This window comes from Neophocaena asiaeorientalis, unplaced genomic scaffold (genome assembly GCF_003031525.2).
Source record: "Neophocaena asiaeorientalis asiaeorientalis breed wild unplaced genomic scaffold, Neophocaena_asiaeorientalis_V1.1 scaffold280, whole genome shotgun sequence".
NCBI lineage: Eukaryota > Metazoa > Chordata > Mammalia > Artiodactyla > Phocoenidae > Neophocaena > Neophocaena asiaeorientalis.
The window spans coordinates 9,631,570-9,649,488 of NW_020185321.1; the positions used below are offsets into that span (position 1 = coordinate 9,631,570).

The following is a 17,919-nucleotide window of genomic DNA, read 5'->3' on the forward strand; positions in this document are numbered from 1 at the left end:
ATTTTAAAAACAGCATCCTCATATACTGGATCCTTGCTGACAAATCAATTCTGGATTCATTTCATTTAGTTTAACCCAAGGAATAATGCAGAAGTGAAAACAAGCACTTGTGTTAATAAAATGATCCAAAATTTAGCTTTACAGTTTTATAAATTATTTCAAAATTTAAATCACTGAATAGTACTTACTGTTGCATGATAGTTTCTATACATGGGCATTTTTAGTAATTTTGTCAAGTAATCCTCTAGTTGTTTCTGTAATGCAAATATTTTACATTAGAGATATCAGCATACTTAGGGGAAAATGTAAACAGTGACAAATGACATGACTGTTCCATCTTAACTTCTGTAGGTTATTTAACTATTTATTAATGTTTTCATTGGACAAGGAACCCTGAATACATCCCTCTCAGAATATAAAAGTTTCAGATTACAAAACAGAACTGACGTTTATGTGTTGATTTTCTGGTAAAAAGTGAATTAATCTTCTGCCCTATGCAGCACCATATCACTGAATCAGTGTGGGCAGAAGTGTCCCCCGTCTTGAGGTTTCTGTTCTACTGTTGTACGTGTCTGTACTTTGTCCTACTCTTCTGAGACTCTAACTGTCCCATCTATAGTTTGGGAATGATATTTACATATATTTAGAACAAGCCACTGCAAATTCTTTTTAAGTTTTTACTTATTTATTTTAATTGAAGTATAGCCGATTCACAATGCTGTGTTAGTTTCAGGTGTACAGCAAAGTGATTCAGTTATCCATACACACATACATATCTATTTTTCTCAGATTCTTTTCCCTGATAGGTTATTATAAAATATTGAGTATAGTTCCCTGTGCTATACAGTAGGTTTTTGTTGGTTATCTATTTTATATATCGTAGTGTATATATGTTAATATACAAACTCTTAATTTATCCCTCCCCCCCCACTTTTCCCCTTGGTAACCATAAATCTGTTTTCTATGTCTGTGAGTCTATTTCTGTTTTGTATATAAGTTCATCTGTATCTATTTTTTAGATTCCACATATAAGCAATATTATATGATATTTTTCTTTCTCTGGCTTACTTTGCTTAATATGATATCTCTAAGTCCATCCATGTTGTTTCAAATGGCATTATTTCATTCTTTTTTTAAGGCTGAATAATATTCCATAGTATGTATATAACACATCTTTATCCATTCATCTGTCGATGGACATTTAGGGTGCTTCCATGTCTTAGCTACTATAAATAATGCTACAATGAACACTGGGGTGCATGTATCTTTTCTAATTATGGTTTTCTCTTGTTATATGCCCAGGAGTGGGATTGCAGGGTCATATGGTAGCTCTATTTTTAGATTTTTTTAAGGAACCGCCATATTGTCCATAGTGCCCATAGAAGCCACTACAAATTCTGAAGCAAATATATGGAAATAGATTATTTTAAAAGAGTAGATCTCAGGGCTTCCCTGGTGGCGCAGTGGTTGAGAGTCCGCCTGCCGATGCAGGGGATGCGGGTTCGTGCCCCAATGATGAGCTCAATCTTGCCTCACAATGAACCCCAAAAGGTTTCTGAGGGGCAGGAAGCTTCCACATAAAGTCACTCCTGACATAGAACATTCTTCCTCTTCTGGGGAAATGCAACCTCCCCAGGGCCAGAGTGGCTTGGGGAAGAAGGGTTACCTAACTAGTTCCAGAAATGCTAAACCAGCCTGGGTGATGGATCAGCAGGTGAGAGAAGTTGCATCCAGGCCCACCTCACCCCTCAGTAGATGCCATGTTTCTACAGCACTGCAGAAGTATGTTCAGAACAACAGAAAAGCGAAAGGACTCACCCTTCTACCAAAGAACTGTTCTTCTTGGATCATGTTTTCAGATGAACGGGGCAAACTTGGCATCTCTCGAGGCTCTTCTTTGACATTCTGTCTTCTAAATGTGTGTCTAAAACACAGAGACACACACACACACAATGCAAACATTTATCAGATTATTCTTTAAACCATGACTGTCACAGCATCTTTCAGGAGATAACTTATTTTTAGAAGAGCCTATTTGATAAAAAAATATCCACCAGCAATGGACCAATTAACCAATAACATGAATAAAATATTCTTTCAATCCAACTTGTATACTGGGACAACTTTATAATTAATTCTGGGACAGTTACCTTCTGGTGGGAATGGGGATTCGGATAAAGGCTTTGTACTTGAGCAGCTCTCTGTGAAATTCTTGGAAGTGCTTGAACTTCCTCTTAACTTGCCATTTAAATTCCCCATGTGTTAATTCAATAGTGTAAAGATTGATGCTTGGTACCTATAGCGATAAATAAAAATGGTTGATAGTTTAGATAACAACAAAAATTCCAAAATCTCTCAATGAACAATAGCTAAGTAATAAGTAACATGGATGTATCTTTAAATACAGCCTACTTATTCTGTGTAAGCACTGAAGCAAAAAGTTTTCCAAAACGACTGATGACAGAAGTAATATGCTCTTAAATATTCATCTTATGATATACATAAGACAAACTCTGAGTCACACCAAAGGCAAACCCCCATCAGTCCTATTGTTTCATATACACAGACACACACATCCACCCTTGAAACAAGAAACCAGGTAAAAGAGACAATGAGTGAAAGCCCTAATCAGCCATCAGGGGATTGTCCAAAAGTACAAGCAGTGAACAGACAGTGGAGGGGGTGAGAGGGAAGCTGGAGGAAATGACTTCCATTGTCATCCTTAGCCCACTTCAGCTCTTCACAAAAGACACTAATGCCCTCTCCTTCTGAAATGCCTTGCAAGGTCCATCCTCGTCTATAACGTCTCCCTGTCCTGAAGCAACACCAGTGACTAGGAAGGTACAGGATGATTAGAGGGAAAAAAGCAAAAGATCTTCCTACACACAAAATATTTCCCCAACTACTTAACTAGAATGAATTTCCACTTAAAATTTTTTAAATATTTCTTACTAAAATGCAAATATATCTTAGTGACTAGTGAATTATTTCAATCAGAAGAGCTAACAGACCTGGGGGATACAAGTTTTGATTTTGTGGAAGGTGTCAGGAGATGGAGGGATATTTATAAAGCACAGGAGATTGTGGAGAAATTCCCATGGTGTGTGGAGGATAGGGGAGGGTAGTGGACACTGGACCACCTAGAGGGCACTGGCCCCTGCTGGGAGATTGAGGTGCCACAGGTATTGATAAGTGTTGGGGGTGAAAGAAAGTAAGTGTCTCCTACTTTACTAGCTTATCCAGGCTTTGGTGTCAGCAACCCCACGGGTGATTCCCGGGCTGCTGCCAATCATTATTGATGTTTGGTATATTTTGCAAACTTCTAAAGCATGGACCACGCTGTGTAGATGTAGTATATAAAAATGAGCACGAGAATCAATGTAACTTGTACTCTTTAGCCTGGAATCCAAACATATCGCTGGTAAATATTCAAATTCAGCTCTTGCTTTGCCTCTAGTTGGGATCCATGACAGTTACTATAACCAGAAGTCGAAAAAACCCAGTTCTGGGGTCTACTATTATATGCTGTCTTTCACCTTGGCCAACATTACAGGCATCACCCTGCATCATGTTTCAGAGAGAAGGTTGCTGAACTCAGAGTGGTCAGAAACTCTGCATTCAAGTGAAAAATGCTCAGTTTAAGACAAGCCAAATAAATAAGAAAAATTATACAAATTAAACAAGCTGCCCCATATCCTAGGATTATATTCCCAATCTAAGAAAACGGAATACTTAAAAAACATTGCAAGTGCCAAGTTTTATCCTTCACACATAAACCCAGAATTTTGGACACTAAACTTCTTAGCAATTCTAAGGCAGTGTGGGGCAATGGAAACAGCCTGTCCCATCCTTTTTGAAGATTTTAAAGGCTTGAAACACTGTAGTGCAGCCTACCAGCTATGAAGCCTTAGCCAAGCATCACTTCTGTCAGATAATATCCCAGCAGAATTATTGGAATTTTTTGGAACTGGAATAGTGTGAGAAGTTTTAATAAAGGGACTGCCCATGAAGGTGTGATAAGAGTAAGGAAACCACAACGTGAGGACAGTTACCTGGGACTCAGGAAGGCATCTCCAGTTCCAAAGGGACAAGAGGCAAGACCAGGTGCTGGAGTAGGAAGGAGAGAGCCATGTAAAGAGGCTGCCTTGCGGGGAGGATGCCTTTGGTCAAGGGACACAGCCAGGCCAGGGTGGCCCCAGTCTGGGCTCTCCACTGCCTGAACCCTGCCAGAAGACAAAGGCAAGGAAGCCTTGGCGGGGCAGAGCACAGGGTGGAGAAGGGTGGGAGGAGGAGTGGAAGGGGCAAGTGGGAGATCTCCTGCTGGGGAGGCGGGGCAACGTATGTCCCTCAGGGTTGTCATGAGAGTGAAAAGAGAAATGCCTAACCATGAGCCGGCACACAGAATGCATTCAGTCATTAGAAAAGTGTCATTTTTATTTACCTGGAATCACATTCAAACTGCATGAATTTAGTTCATATTTCTCAGTAAACTAAACACTAAGTAGGATAAGGAAGCTCCTTAGCTTTCCTACACAGACTAAGATTTAAAACAGAACTTGAAATTAATATAATATTGTAAATCAACTATACTTTAAAAATTAGGATCCAAAGGAAAAATTTTAATATATATAAAAAAAGAACAGAACTAAACTCACTTGACCAACAGAAGAGTATGAGCAAAGAGAAGTCCCTGGTTTGGTGGCTTAAATATTTATCTTCATAAATAACATTAGCAGATACCTAGTAATAATACTAATACATAGTATTATACAGTATATACTTGTATAATACAATATATAATATTCTTATATTATACTATGTATTATTATTATTAAATCCTCATAACAAACCTAAAAGGTGTGTCCTATGATACGTATTATTCAGATGAGGAAACTGAGAAACAGAGAGTTTAAGTAAATGGCTGAGGGTCACAATGCCAAGACAGGAATTAAACCATGTGGTCTGGCTCTGGAGTCTGTGCGTTTAACCTCCACATGTTATCACCTCTCAATCTAAATGCTGGTAGGTGAAATAAGAAGGCAAAGGTCATTTTAGAGACATTTCTTGGTAGGTTGTGTTCAGTGGTGTATCAGGGAGATATGGACCCAACTCACAGGAAGAGCCTGAAGGAAAGCTGAATACCGAGGTGGCCGTAAACTAGGAGTCGGGACATGCACAGGTAGGTCAGGACAGAGCGCGAGGCAAAATCATTAGGAAGCAGGCAGCACGTGCCATCCTCCAGAGCCTGCCCCTGGCGGAAAGATTATTCTACACCTCCCCGGAAGCAGGAGCCAATGGCTGCCTTACTCTGCCAGGACCAGAGCTTAACTCGAACGGACAAAGGCCACCAGCCTGCATCAATGTTCTCTACCCTCAGACTTGACAAGTGTGAAATCCAGTCAGTAACAGAGCAAACGCAGCTACCCTAACAGCTTCTCCTAGTCTCATCCCCTTCAAAAGAATGCAGGTTTGCTTGATGAAAACTCTACTCCCAATGCCTTTCCAGAGCTTAAAGAGAAAACGTGAGCGAAGCTTAAGGGATGGTGTTAAGAACAAGTCAGAAGGGCAGGGTATGCCAGCAGAATTCTCTCAGCAGCACTTCTGGGCAATGGCACTGGCCAGTGCAGCCTCCTGGCTTTGTTTCTTTCAAGAGCCAGGTAGTATCATTATTTTCTTGCTGAACAAGCATTAGGAAAGCTAAACTTTTCCTTGGCTTATATCTGGCATTCTCGGTGTTAGAGCCATGCCTCACGAGTCCACATGGAACAGAAAACTGGGGAGAGGCCTTTCGCAAGTTATTAAACTTATAATCTGCCTTAAGTGCCTTTTTAAAAAAGCATTTTCCAGAATGGGGAAACAGATGAATAAGAATAAAGACTAAATGAGAAGGATGCAAAAACTTGAGAGGTGATGAGCACTCAGAAGTGATAAACAAAAACACAAACCGAAAGTTAAAAGCATAGTCATAGCTAGGAGGAAGGACACTGCAAGGCAATGTGTTACATCGTATATATTGACGGATACAAGTTGAGTCTATAAATGCTCTGACCCTTTTTGTAGATGTTAAGCGCTCCACTTCCAGAACTTGAACTTTTATTGGACAGCCGGAGAGATACGTCTGTGTATTAGGCTCCTTAAATCCTTGAGTCTTATAAATAGCAGAGAAAGGGATATACACTAAAAAATAAATAAGTAAACAAAGTTATTGCAAGAATACAATGATATTAGCATAACTTGCTTTTTACAGGCATCTTTTTCTTTTTTTTTTGTTTTTGTTTTTGTTTTTGCGGTACACGGGCCTCTCACTGTTGTGGCCTCTCCCGTTGCGGACCACAGGCTCCGGACGCGCAGGCTCAGCGGCCATGGCTCACGGGCCCAGCCGCTCCGCGGCATGTGGGATCTTCCCGGACCGGGGCACGGACCCGCGTCCCCTGCATCGGCAGGTGGACTCTCAACCACTGTGCCACCAGGGAAGCCCCAGCAGGCATCTTTTTTAAGAATCATAACGTGCTACAACAAGAAAACAGCTAATGAAAATGAGCTCAGTGTTGTGACATCAGCAAGGATGACCAATCATCTGCCGGCTATTTCATTGAATCTGTGCTCTGCCAAGCAACCCTGATACACTCTCTTCTCCTCGCTCAGACCATCAGTCTTTACCTTCCTGTATCCTGGGATCGCTGGGAGACACTTCGTAGTCCACCTCCTCTCCCTCAAAGTGGAGCTCCCGCGTGTCCAGATTTTCTATCAAATTACTCATGTCAGCAGCAATTTTCTGCAGTGCAGAGGTATTTACTCTGGGCTCATCTTTCAGTGACATGTTGGCTTGAGACAGGGTAAAAGCAAAGGAAAGAAGAAAAGGGTTACTAGACTTATTGTTTCGGTCAAATAGAAAAAAGAATGCAATAATGCCATTTGCAGCGACATGGATGGACCCGGAGATTGTCATACTGAGTGAAGTTAAGTCAGACGGAGAAAGACAAACACATGATATTGCTTATATGTGGAATCTAAAAAATCGGTACAAATGAACTTATTTACAAAACAGAAATAGAGTCACAGGTGTAGGAAACAAACTTACTGCTACCAAGGGGGAAAAGGGGAGGGAAGGGATAAATTGGGAGATTGGGATTGACGTATACACACTACTATGTATAAAATAGATAACTAATAAGGACCTGCTGTATAGCACAGGGAACTCTACTCAATACTCTGTAATGACCTATATGGGAACAGAATCTAAAAAAGAGTGGCTATATGTATATGTATAACTGATTCACTTTGCTAAACACCTGAAACTAACACAGCATTGTATATCAACTATACTCCAATAAAGATTAATTTTTTAAAAACCCAAAAACCCAATTTTACTATTTAAATCCAGGCTTAGGTATAGCATAAGGAAACAAGTCAACTAGCTCTATGTGAGCCCCAGTTACCTCAAACAACCTTTTAATTTATTTTGAGTTTAACATTTAAAGGATTCCTAGCTTGTAAATTAAATTGGAATGAGATACTTACTTGTATCTCAAGTAAGAAAACAAGAAAAAGATACACCACATTGACTAAATGCCAATATTATCTTTCATCCGATTTTATTAACTTGGGTAAGTGAGGAGAGACTCAAGGTAGATGGGTTTGGGAATCATTATCCAGAGAAAAGGAATTGATTCTTGACTCTAACAAATACATGGGAAGAAAGAATACCAGCTAAAATAAGCAACTTTGAATATTTTCTACAGAAAATTTAGGGTATTTTACAATAATTTCAACATGCAGATTTAAAAAGTATTTTTATGTAGCATAACCTTTCTACATTTCCCCTGTAGGTGATATCCCCAGCAAACCATATACTATCTTTTTGAGATATGAGATTTGGCCATGACTTTACGTGAGTTATAGTGACGTACCTGTCCTGGAAGGTAACCAATTAGTATACCTATTCTGAAAGATACCAGAAGTGCAAGAACTGCACTTCTCTCCTTTTTTAGGAAAACTGGTTCTATTTCATTCCGACATTTAATAACACAGGTCATTGCACATCAGAACCCAGGAGAGAAGAGTCCACAGAGATTTTTGTTTTTCATTTAAAATACCAAGATTTAAGCCTTGAATGCTGTCACTGGAGTTGGCTAAAAAATCGGTACAGGCTGAAATAATCTCTCCATTACAACCAGACCCAAAAATGCGAGGGCTTCCATACCAGTAACTCCTCCACATACGTTCGTTTATTACTGCAAATCACAAACATTTACAGGGCATCCACCACCTACTCACTGTGAGATGGAATGAGTGAATATGTAAAGACACTGGTTCCCACGATTAAGGAGTGCCTGATGTAGGTGATGGAGATATGCTACACGACCCCAAATTCATCCCTGGCCTCCTCCACGGTCTTGGCCTTCCTGAGAATGGCATGTGCTGAGCGGAAAACACTTAGCTGGGTTCTCTCCTACAGGTGCTATCAAGAAGCAGGGGTGGGCTGGTCTCTGTGAGAAATGCTAGGACAGAGTCTTGGGCAGACTTGGGGAGCCCTATTGTAACTCAACAAGTCTCTCAAACCTATACTAACATGTGTGGTAGAAAGAGAAATTGTATGGAAATACAAAGATGGGAGTAGAGGAGGGAGGTTCTGGTTTGGCCAGGCATGTAAAATCAATATGTCTAACCTCTCTGTGAACTGTGTAGCCAATCACGTTTCCTCCCCCATGTTGGCTATAAGGAAGCTTGGAGCCAAGTTTGTGGCCTCCTATTAGCAAAATATAGGACTAGCCTCGCCTATATCACTTCCCTTCAACTTTCTCTCCCACTTCTAATTCATTTTATAATAACAGTTAATGTGTACTGATTGCTTACTATCACCTGGCTTGGTGATAAACCTTTATATACCTTATGACATTTATTATCAATAAGAAATCTATGAAGGTTTGTTATTTCCATTTTGAAGAAGACAGGATTTGTCATCGCCTCTTTATAGATAAGGAAACTGAAGCATGGAGAGATCAGGTAATTTGATGAATACTTTGGACAATCTGTCCAAGGTCACATAACTAGTAAGTGGAGAAGGGATTTGAAACCAGGTCTCTCTGACCCAAAAGCTGATGTTCTTAATCATGGTCTTTAACTTCTGTATATTTTTTGTAGATATGTAAGTGCCCCTAGAATAGATGGAAGTTTTAGTAAAACCAGTGCCCTTGAGCAAGTCCCTTTAGAAGCTGACTCAAATGCAAAGAAAAAGAAATGAATTCTTCTTGCAGCTCAGCCGTTTAAACTCAGGGCTCTGGTTTCCTCCTCTATAAATTAAGGAGGCTGAGCCATTTCATCTCTAGGGTCCCTTTAACACTAAAACACTAAATGTAAATAAAAGATGCTATAAATTGTTCAGCTTCCCCTTATAATGTAATCAAGTTAACCCTTCTCCTATCCCAAGAAATTAACTGAGGTAGTTTTTCATATGGATTCATTCTCATGGAGCCATGGCCATAATTAAAACATTTATTTCCTTCCCTCTCAGTTCAACAAATACTTATTAGATGCCAACTATGAGCCAGGGTTTACTTTATTTAAAATACAAGGTAATGAAAAACTTAGAGGAAACGAAACAAGGAAAAACAAGTAAGAAATTACATCATATCATTGCTGCTTGTGAATTTGTCAAGACGTTAGGTATTTTCCATTGATTAAACAGTCTAATGGCTAACTCAGTTAACTTTCTCAGCATAGCAAAGGAAAACAAGGGTTACTCCGAATGACTTTCCTTTTGGACTGTTAATGTTAAAAATGCATGTTGAATTTAAGATATACAGAGAACAGAGTAATTTATACACTGCAAGCTAATTGGAATAGTCATTGGATCAAGCTAAAAAAAAATCCTATTTCAGATCAGGAGAACAGAAGGATATAAATTTGTGAAAAGCTTAAGGAAGAGTGAGAAAAGAAACAGAAAGGAATCCTCTTATCATTTATCCTCAAGTGTTTACTATGTGCTAAGCACCATTTGAGCTCAGTTATGGTATTTAGTACCCATAATGATCCTACTTGGTACTTATGATCCTGAATTATCTGCATTCAAAACTTTGATTATTTAGTTAAATAACTTGTCCAAGGTCACTCCAGTTGTGTCAGTGTTGAATTTATAAAGCAGATTTGTCTGGCTCTGAAATCTCATGGACTTGGTTATAGAGGTTCGTAATTATTGATTTTATTTTGTGGGCTTGAATGTCTATAAATTGATTGTTTCTATGAAGTTGAAGTTCCATAACAATAGATACTCTTTAATCATCACCCTTTGAAGGGATCCTACTGGTTCCACTGTCATTACAATTAAGGAAACAACACATCCTGACAGCATCCTAAACTTTATCTTAGCCTTTTATTTTTATGGTTCATAATATTTTATAAGGTTACATGGAATTTCAGTTGACTCAAAGGCTTTGCAGATTTGTTTATGCTTTTGTGAAGACCTTGCCATTTTTATTAATGGGAAATGAACCAAATTATTTGCCCATCACTGCCTTCACTTGAGTGCGGGGTTGCCTTGCGTTGACTTTTCATCCAACAAGTGTATTGCTGGTTTCATTCTTGAATATGAAGCTGTAAGGCTACCAACACTCTTATGTTGTCAAATCATAATTTATTAGTCCATGTTTTCTTTCATCTAAAATAATATACAATGGTCGGTGAGCAGCTGTCACAGTTACAGCCTATCTTAACCAGCAACGCGATAAGGTCTTGCAGTGTTTACACTTGAGATAGTGTCATTGATTTTGTTACCTCCTTATAAAATTATACTGCAAGATCATTATCTCTTTTGGTACCAAGTAGAGACGGGGTGACCATGGAGCAATAACAGCAGCTGTGTTTTATTTCTATTTGCATCTGTATCCGGGAAGTAAATACGCTTTGTTTTTTTTCTGGGGTTAAATACTAGAATTAAAATTCTTTGCAGGGAATATTTAATTACCTCCAGTTATTTACTGGTGAAATCAGAGAAATTTAGAATTTCCTTCTGATCTTAAGTTTTCAACATGATTGGGAAGCAGAACATCAAAGGGAGCAGATATTTTCCTTCCCAGATACATGCATAAACATTGCCTTAGCCAAAATACAAGAATAATAATATCAACTATAACTATTAACATTAAAATATTAACATTAGCTAATACTTGCTGAATATGTACTACCTGCCACGCACTATACAAAGAGATTAATCGCATGATCTCATTGACTCCTCACAACAACCTTCGGAGCTGGGTCTTATTGTTACCTCCATTTTCAAGATGAGAGGTTTAGAGAGCGTGGGCAACTTGTCCAGGGCCACACGGCTGGAAGTGATAGAGTTGGACCTGGCCCTGCTTGATCTGACTCCAAAGTCCAGCTCTTTAAGCAGCCGGAGGTGGAACTGGGGGTGGCAGGACGGAAGGACACTTCTACTTCTTCACGTAGTCTTAGAATAAAACAATTCAAAAAGGAACCACCCTCAACTTTCATTTTGTGAAGATGACTGTGATTCACTTCTTGCTTCCCTTTCTAACGTAAGTTAGAAAGTTTCCCCCATATTTTTTTCAATATGCGATGTTTGTTTACCAAGGGAAATCAGTGCAATGGATTTCTAAACCAAAAATCACACTGTATGAATATGAAATGAATTATACTTAGATCATTTAAAACCAAACTGAGTCATGGGAATTTCTCGTCTTCCCATTTCTCATTTTGATGAAATTAATTGGCAGATCCATACTACGTAACCTCCCCCAAACATATTATACAGCCGTGATTTGTACAGAACTGATTTGATGCTCCCTGAAATGCGAAAAATCATAAATGTGTTTTCAAGTACTAAACTCACAATCTCCAGTGACATAGTAAGCCTTGGATAATTATTTTTGGAGTTTAGCTGACTCTGAATAAAGTAAATGATATTATCATATTTTACATTCCAGTTTATATATTTTGAGAAAGTAACATATCAAAAAAAAAAAACAACAACGACTCAATGTTTACTTGGATCTTTGAATTTTTTAAAGAGAACATCGGTTCCACAAATATCGCTGGAGGGCTTATCACGAGCCTTGAATAGATAATTAAATGTCATCGGTGTAGAGGACAGGTCAGATGACCTAAGTTCATTCTTTCCTTATTATCAGCGTAACCTGGGCAACTAACAGCCTCCAGGGTTTCTCCTCTGTAAAATGCAAACAGGACAGACTTGCTATTACTTACATGGTTCCAAGAGATAGACGTTTAATTCACAAACTCTACCCTCCTTTGGAGCTTCATATCTAATTTGGTCTTGAAGCCTCCAGAGCCCAGCAATCTCCCACTTTCTCATCCTTCTTTCTTGGTTTCATCCCAAAGCCCCCATTTGGCCTAGCACTGACTCTGCTTTTTTTCCCTGGGGTGTCGAGACTGGAGACGATGTGCTAAATAATCTGGACTCCCTGTGTCCACAGAACAGAAGTTGGAAATCATGCTCTCTTTTTTCCCCTAGCTAAAAATAAAGCCGAATCTACAATTACAAAAGCAATTTTTAGCATGAAAATCATTTCTCAGTTCTCATGATTTTCTCTAAATCCTTTGACCTCCTTGGATGGCCTCTGTTCTCTGCCATAAGCTTTCTTAGTCATTTCCCTTGACGTGTTCTAGGGTTAAATATTACCCTCTTTGCAATAGTATCAGCTTCTTCCAGTTCATCTCAGTCATATCTTCGAATTCAAACAGATATTTCATTTCCAGAGGCAAATACAAGTGTTAAGAGAAACTGATGTCTGTTTCAAATATGAGTGGATAGGAAAATATTAGGTCATTTATTGAGTACCCACTCTGAGTCAAGCACTAAAGGCACATTACATGTATCACTTCTAACCCTCAGGACAATCTCATTGAGAATCCAAGACACGGAGCCACAGCACCTCACTGAGGCTACAGAGTTGTGAGCGGTGGGGCTGGTCCCAGTGCATGGGCTGCCCCCGGATGGCTCCCTGGCCTCTGCCGCTGGCTCAGCGGAGACCCCCATCACCGCCACTCTCACCTCTTCTCCTAATGCCACCAAACCATCTTGGCTTCCTCCTGGCTGAGGGCAGGGCTTCAGCACAGTGTCCAGGGTGCAACCCAGCAGGAGCTCTCACGGCTCCAGCAACCCAGCCCCACCCACCTCTGGCCAGACTGACAGAAGGACTGGCTCGTCCTGAGGCTTCTGAGGAAGTTCAGCACCAGGGGCTGGAACCTGGCTTCCTCAGGAGTTGTGTGTGTGTGTTGAGGGGTGGAGGGAGAAAGAGGGGGGCGAGGGGAGCGTGGGGAATCAAGCCACACAACCTGTGAGCATGGAAGACGTACCCCTCTCCCCTCTCCTCGCCTGCCTGTGCGGAGCACACTGGTCCCACACAGCCAATCTGGAGGCTGTCCTATGTGACCAAGCCACTGTCTGATTTTGGGCCGGCCAGGTAATGCACCACCTCCCATGCTTTCCTGCCTCTCTTCTCTTCTCCCCTTCCTCTTGCTGCTCTCAGTAAAGCCTACCTTAGCTCAGGTTCTATGATCCAGGAAACGTGCGCTCGGACAGTGTTAGAACCAGCATGAACCACTGAGCCATCTCCCCTCTTGCAGAAGTCCATTTTGTGCTGAAGTTAACAGTAATGATAAAAAGCAATAGTAATGGTAATAATACAAAGTAAACTCGAATAGTGCTTACCATATTCCAGGCAGTGATACAGGTACTTTGCATGCATTAACTCAATCTGCCCTCACAAAGGCCCTATGGAGCGGGTGCTATTCTTATCTCCTTTTTCATAGACAAGGACACTGAGGACACAGACAGCTTAAGTGACTTGCTCAAGGCCACACAGCAATCTGGTGGCAGTCAGCCTGGTTTGCTCCTATTTTTGCCTTACTAACCTGGACTTTAGTACTCAGTTTCCTCATTTAAAACTGAAATTAGGGGCTTCCCTGGTGGTGCAGTAGTTGAGAGTCTGCCTGCCGATGCAGGGGACACGGGTTCGTGCCCCGGTCCGGGAAGATCCCACATGCCTCTGAGCGGCTGGGCCCGTGGGCCATGCCGCTGAGCCTGCACGTCCGGAGCCTGTGCTCCGCAGCGGGAGAGGCCACAACAGTGAGAGGCCCGTGTACCGAAAAAAAAAAAAAGAGGGGCCCTCTTGACCTCAAAGTTTGTTAATAAGTTTATTAGATATGATGAGTGAGAGACTTTGTACAGCCACTAAATTGACTTAAATCCAATAAGGATCCCAAAGGAAAAATTCTTCTTTATGAAAAGAAAGATAGGGTAGGGGGAAGGGTAAGCTGAGACGAAGTGAGAGAGTGGCATGGACTTATGTATACTACCAAATGTAAAATAGATAGCTAGAGGGATAGCAGCCACATAGCACAGGGAGATCAGCTCGGTGCTTTGTGACCACCTAGAGGGGTGGGATAGGGAGGGCGGGAGGGAGACGCAAGACGGAGGGGATATGGGGATATATGTACACATATAGCTGATTCACTCTGTTATACAGCAGAAACTAACACACCATTCTAAAGCAATTATACTCCAATACAGATGTTAAAAAAATAAAAATAGAAGAAAGATAACTAACATTGCTATACACTGCAGTCAAACTTCTAAAAATAATATCCTTCAGTGTTAACTGAGTACTCAATTTTTTATGGCCAAGAATAGAATATGCATGCATTGTGATGGGTCTTTAGAAGAAGAAGCTAACTGCACTTAAATTTATAGAAAACACCCTTTATTCTGGCTAACAAATTATGTTAAGTGATATAAATTTTTTTCTTACTAAGGGAGATTTAGAACACCAATGATTCAGTAGGTGAGAAATATATGAACAGGATAAATATTTTTCCAGGATAATCTCTATTAAAATGACTTTAAGAAAAAAATTCTTTCACTGGCTCAGAATAGTAAATAAAGATTTTTTTATTGCTTTTGATTGCTTTTTTATTGCTTTAGATAAGAACACATGTTGATCAAGAATCTATAGATAGGATTTCCCTGGTGGCGCAGTGGTTAAGAATCTGCCTGCCAAAGCAGGGGACGGGGTTCGAGCCCTGGTCCGGGAAGATCCCATGTGCTGCGGAGCAACTAAGCCCGTGCGCCACAACTACCGAGCCTGCGCTCTAGAGCCCGCCAGCCACAACTACTGAGTCTGTGTGTCACAACTACTGAAGCCTGCACGCCTAGAGCCTGTGCTCCACAAGAGAAGCCACCGCAATGAGAAGCCCACGCACCGCAACAAAGAGTAGCCCCCGCTCGCCGCAACTAGAGAAAGCCCGTGTGCAGCAATGAAGACCCAACGCAGCCAAAAATAAATAAATTTATAAAGAAAAAGAATTTACAGATATTAATTCAAGGGTTTTAATATAATCATTTCTACTCTTGCTTCTTTCTTTCTTAAAACTGTTCTTCGCATCTTATGATGGCCATCCCATTTAACTAGAAGAAGCTGTGTTCTCACATACAGACTTTATCATTAAAATTCTGTCCAGCTGTGTAAAATTCTATGATTCCTTTTTTTCACTGTCCTCCAAAGGAATTGGCAGACAACCTCCATTAGTGTGAGTTTAGGCAGCACGGAAAGTATTTTCACTGATAACCCATGAATTTCACCAATGAAAAGAATGAAACTGGCAAACATACATGTATAAACTCCAGACATTTCTCCAGTGCCAAAGAGCTCTCAAATTTTGCCTTAACTTCTGGGAAACACAGCAAAATCTGAATTTTTTACTCATCTATATAATTACCGAAAAAATTTGTTGAGACAGAAGAGTACCATGGAAGGTATGTGATTTGTGAGTCAAACAGCTTGAATTCTGATGCTTCTTATGCTGAAACAAGTTACTTATAGCTCTTTAAAGTCTCTGTTCTAATGTGTAAAGTGGAGGTAATACTATTAAAGTAAGGAATTGTAAGAATTTAAGTGATATAAAGTGAGTAGCTTAGAGCTTGGGCTATAGTAGATATTGAAATCATGTCAGTTCCGGCTATGCTGTTAGCTATTCTAAGAGCTACAAGTCCTCTGTCCAAAGTCCATGTATCAGTATCAGAACTCAGTCCCCTCTCGAGTACAGCAATTAGCAGCCAGAGTAGTATTCTGGGGGTGGTCTATTTGTTTCCCACTATAGAAAACACTGCTGCAAATGTCTGAGAACAAAATGGATTAAGCTAATGCAGGTGCCCATTTCCCACTACAAACATGGAACTGCTTAATAAATTGTAATCATTTTTTGAAAATACTTAGTCAAGGATAAAAACAGAGGCAGCAGCAACAAAAACAATAATGAGGAAAGGCTTCCAGCTTCCAAGAATAAAGAAAGAAAGTCAGGTGGGGGTATACTAGAACTAAAGCTAAAGGGACCCAAAGGGCTTTTTTTTTTTTTAATTTTTACTGAAGTACGGTTGCTTTACAATGTTGTGTTAGTTTCTGCTGTACAGCAAAGTGAATCAGCTATACATATACACATATTCCCTCTTTTTGGGATTTCCTTCCCATGTAGGTCACCACAGAGCACTGAGTAGAGTTCCCTGTGCTCTACAGTAGGTTCTCATTAGTTATCTATTTTATACATAGTGTCAATATCAGCTTTGCCCAAAGGGTTTTGATCGTGGATAAAGGGTCTGGGATTACTTTTCTGTCCCCAGGTGACTGTTAGGAGACATGATCCCAGGACTATGGGAGGCAGGGGCCTAAAGGTGGGACTTCTACAAAAACACGGAGCCTCAAAGAGCAGCACTGGAAAGAAACTGCATAAACTATGGAAACCACAAAATAAGAAACTTTATGTGAAAATTATCTGGGGGTTTCCCTGGTGGCGCAGTGGTTGAGAGTCCGCCTGCCGATGCAGGGGACATGGGTTCGTACCCTGGTCCGGGAAGATCCCACATGCTGCGGAGCGGCTGGGCCCGTGAGCCATGGCCGCTGAGAGAGGCCGCAACAGTGAGAGGCCCCGCGTACTGCAAAAAAAAAAAAAAAAAAAAAAAAAAAGAAAAGAAAAGAAAAAATTATCTGGGATCACAACTTCCAGCTTTCAGTAATAGAGGTGTAGCTCCTATTAGGTCAGCCATCCCACAGATGATGACTATAAATTCTGGACAAAATGTATAAAATAGCTGACTGAAGAACAATCAGAAAAGCAAGCAGAAACCGGAAAGGAATCAACATTTGGAAGAAAGTAATGGCACTGTTTTTGTCTCAGGGCACACCTAGTCCATGCCAAGTGGGGTGCCTAAAACTCAGAAAGAAAATCCATAATTGTACTGGCTTGAAGACCCAGGAAACAGTTTCAGTGGCAATTACAACAGCTTAAAAGTAAATTGGGAAATCCTGGAAAGGAGAGAGCCACACAAAGGGAGCACCAAGTTGTGCTTAGGCTGATCCTTGAACCATGTAGGAATGGGATATACTCCAAAGCACTCAGATAGTACTAAAATGACTTCAGCAGAGATTTTTGCTACTGCCCACCACAGGAAATATAGAGTGTGAAGTATGAGTCCAACCAAGTTAAGTGCCTCCTAAAACAAACAAATAAATGAACTCTTGAATAGAACATAACTGAATCCAAAGTCTCTAGACTATATGTTACAATATCATCTAAACTTATTTGACATAGAAGAAACAGGAAAATGTGATCCATTTTGAGGAGGAAAGTGCATCAGTGGAGGCCCATCCTGAGTTGTAGAAATTAACTGACAAAGATTTTAAGGCAAATATTATAACGTGCTCAAGTATGTAAAGGAAAATATGTTTCTGATGAATGAGCAAGTAGAAAATCTCAGCAGAAAAAAGGAAAATCCACTGGATGGGCTTAACATCAAAATGGCAATGACAGAGTCAGTGAACTTGAAGACAGATCCATAGAAATTATCCAAAGTGAAGAACAAATAAAGGGGTAGAAAGATTTCTAAAA

General features: G+C 40.3%; 1 protein-coding gene across 3 annotated transcripts in view; it reads right to left on the reverse strand.

The window, feature by feature from the left end:
* The window catches only part of PLD1 (phospholipase D1), a 203,937-nt gene that overhangs the window by 110,749 nt on the left and 75,269 nt on the right, over positions 1–17,919 (reverse strand). For all 3 annotated transcript variants that reach the window (XM_024734104.1, XM_024734106.1, XM_024734105.1), the window contains exons 2-6: positions 6,661–6,825; positions 6,050–6,177; positions 2,151–2,296; positions 1,819–1,924; positions 189–254 (exon numbers count right to left, since the gene is read on the reverse strand). In XM_024734104.1, the coding sequence (XP_024589872.1) occupies positions 189–254; positions 1,819–1,924; positions 2,151–2,296; positions 6,050–6,177; positions 6,661–6,825 (611 nt within the window). The remainder of the gene's footprint in view (positions 1–188; positions 255–1,818; positions 1,925–2,150; positions 2,297–6,049; positions 6,178–6,660; positions 6,826–17,919) is intronic.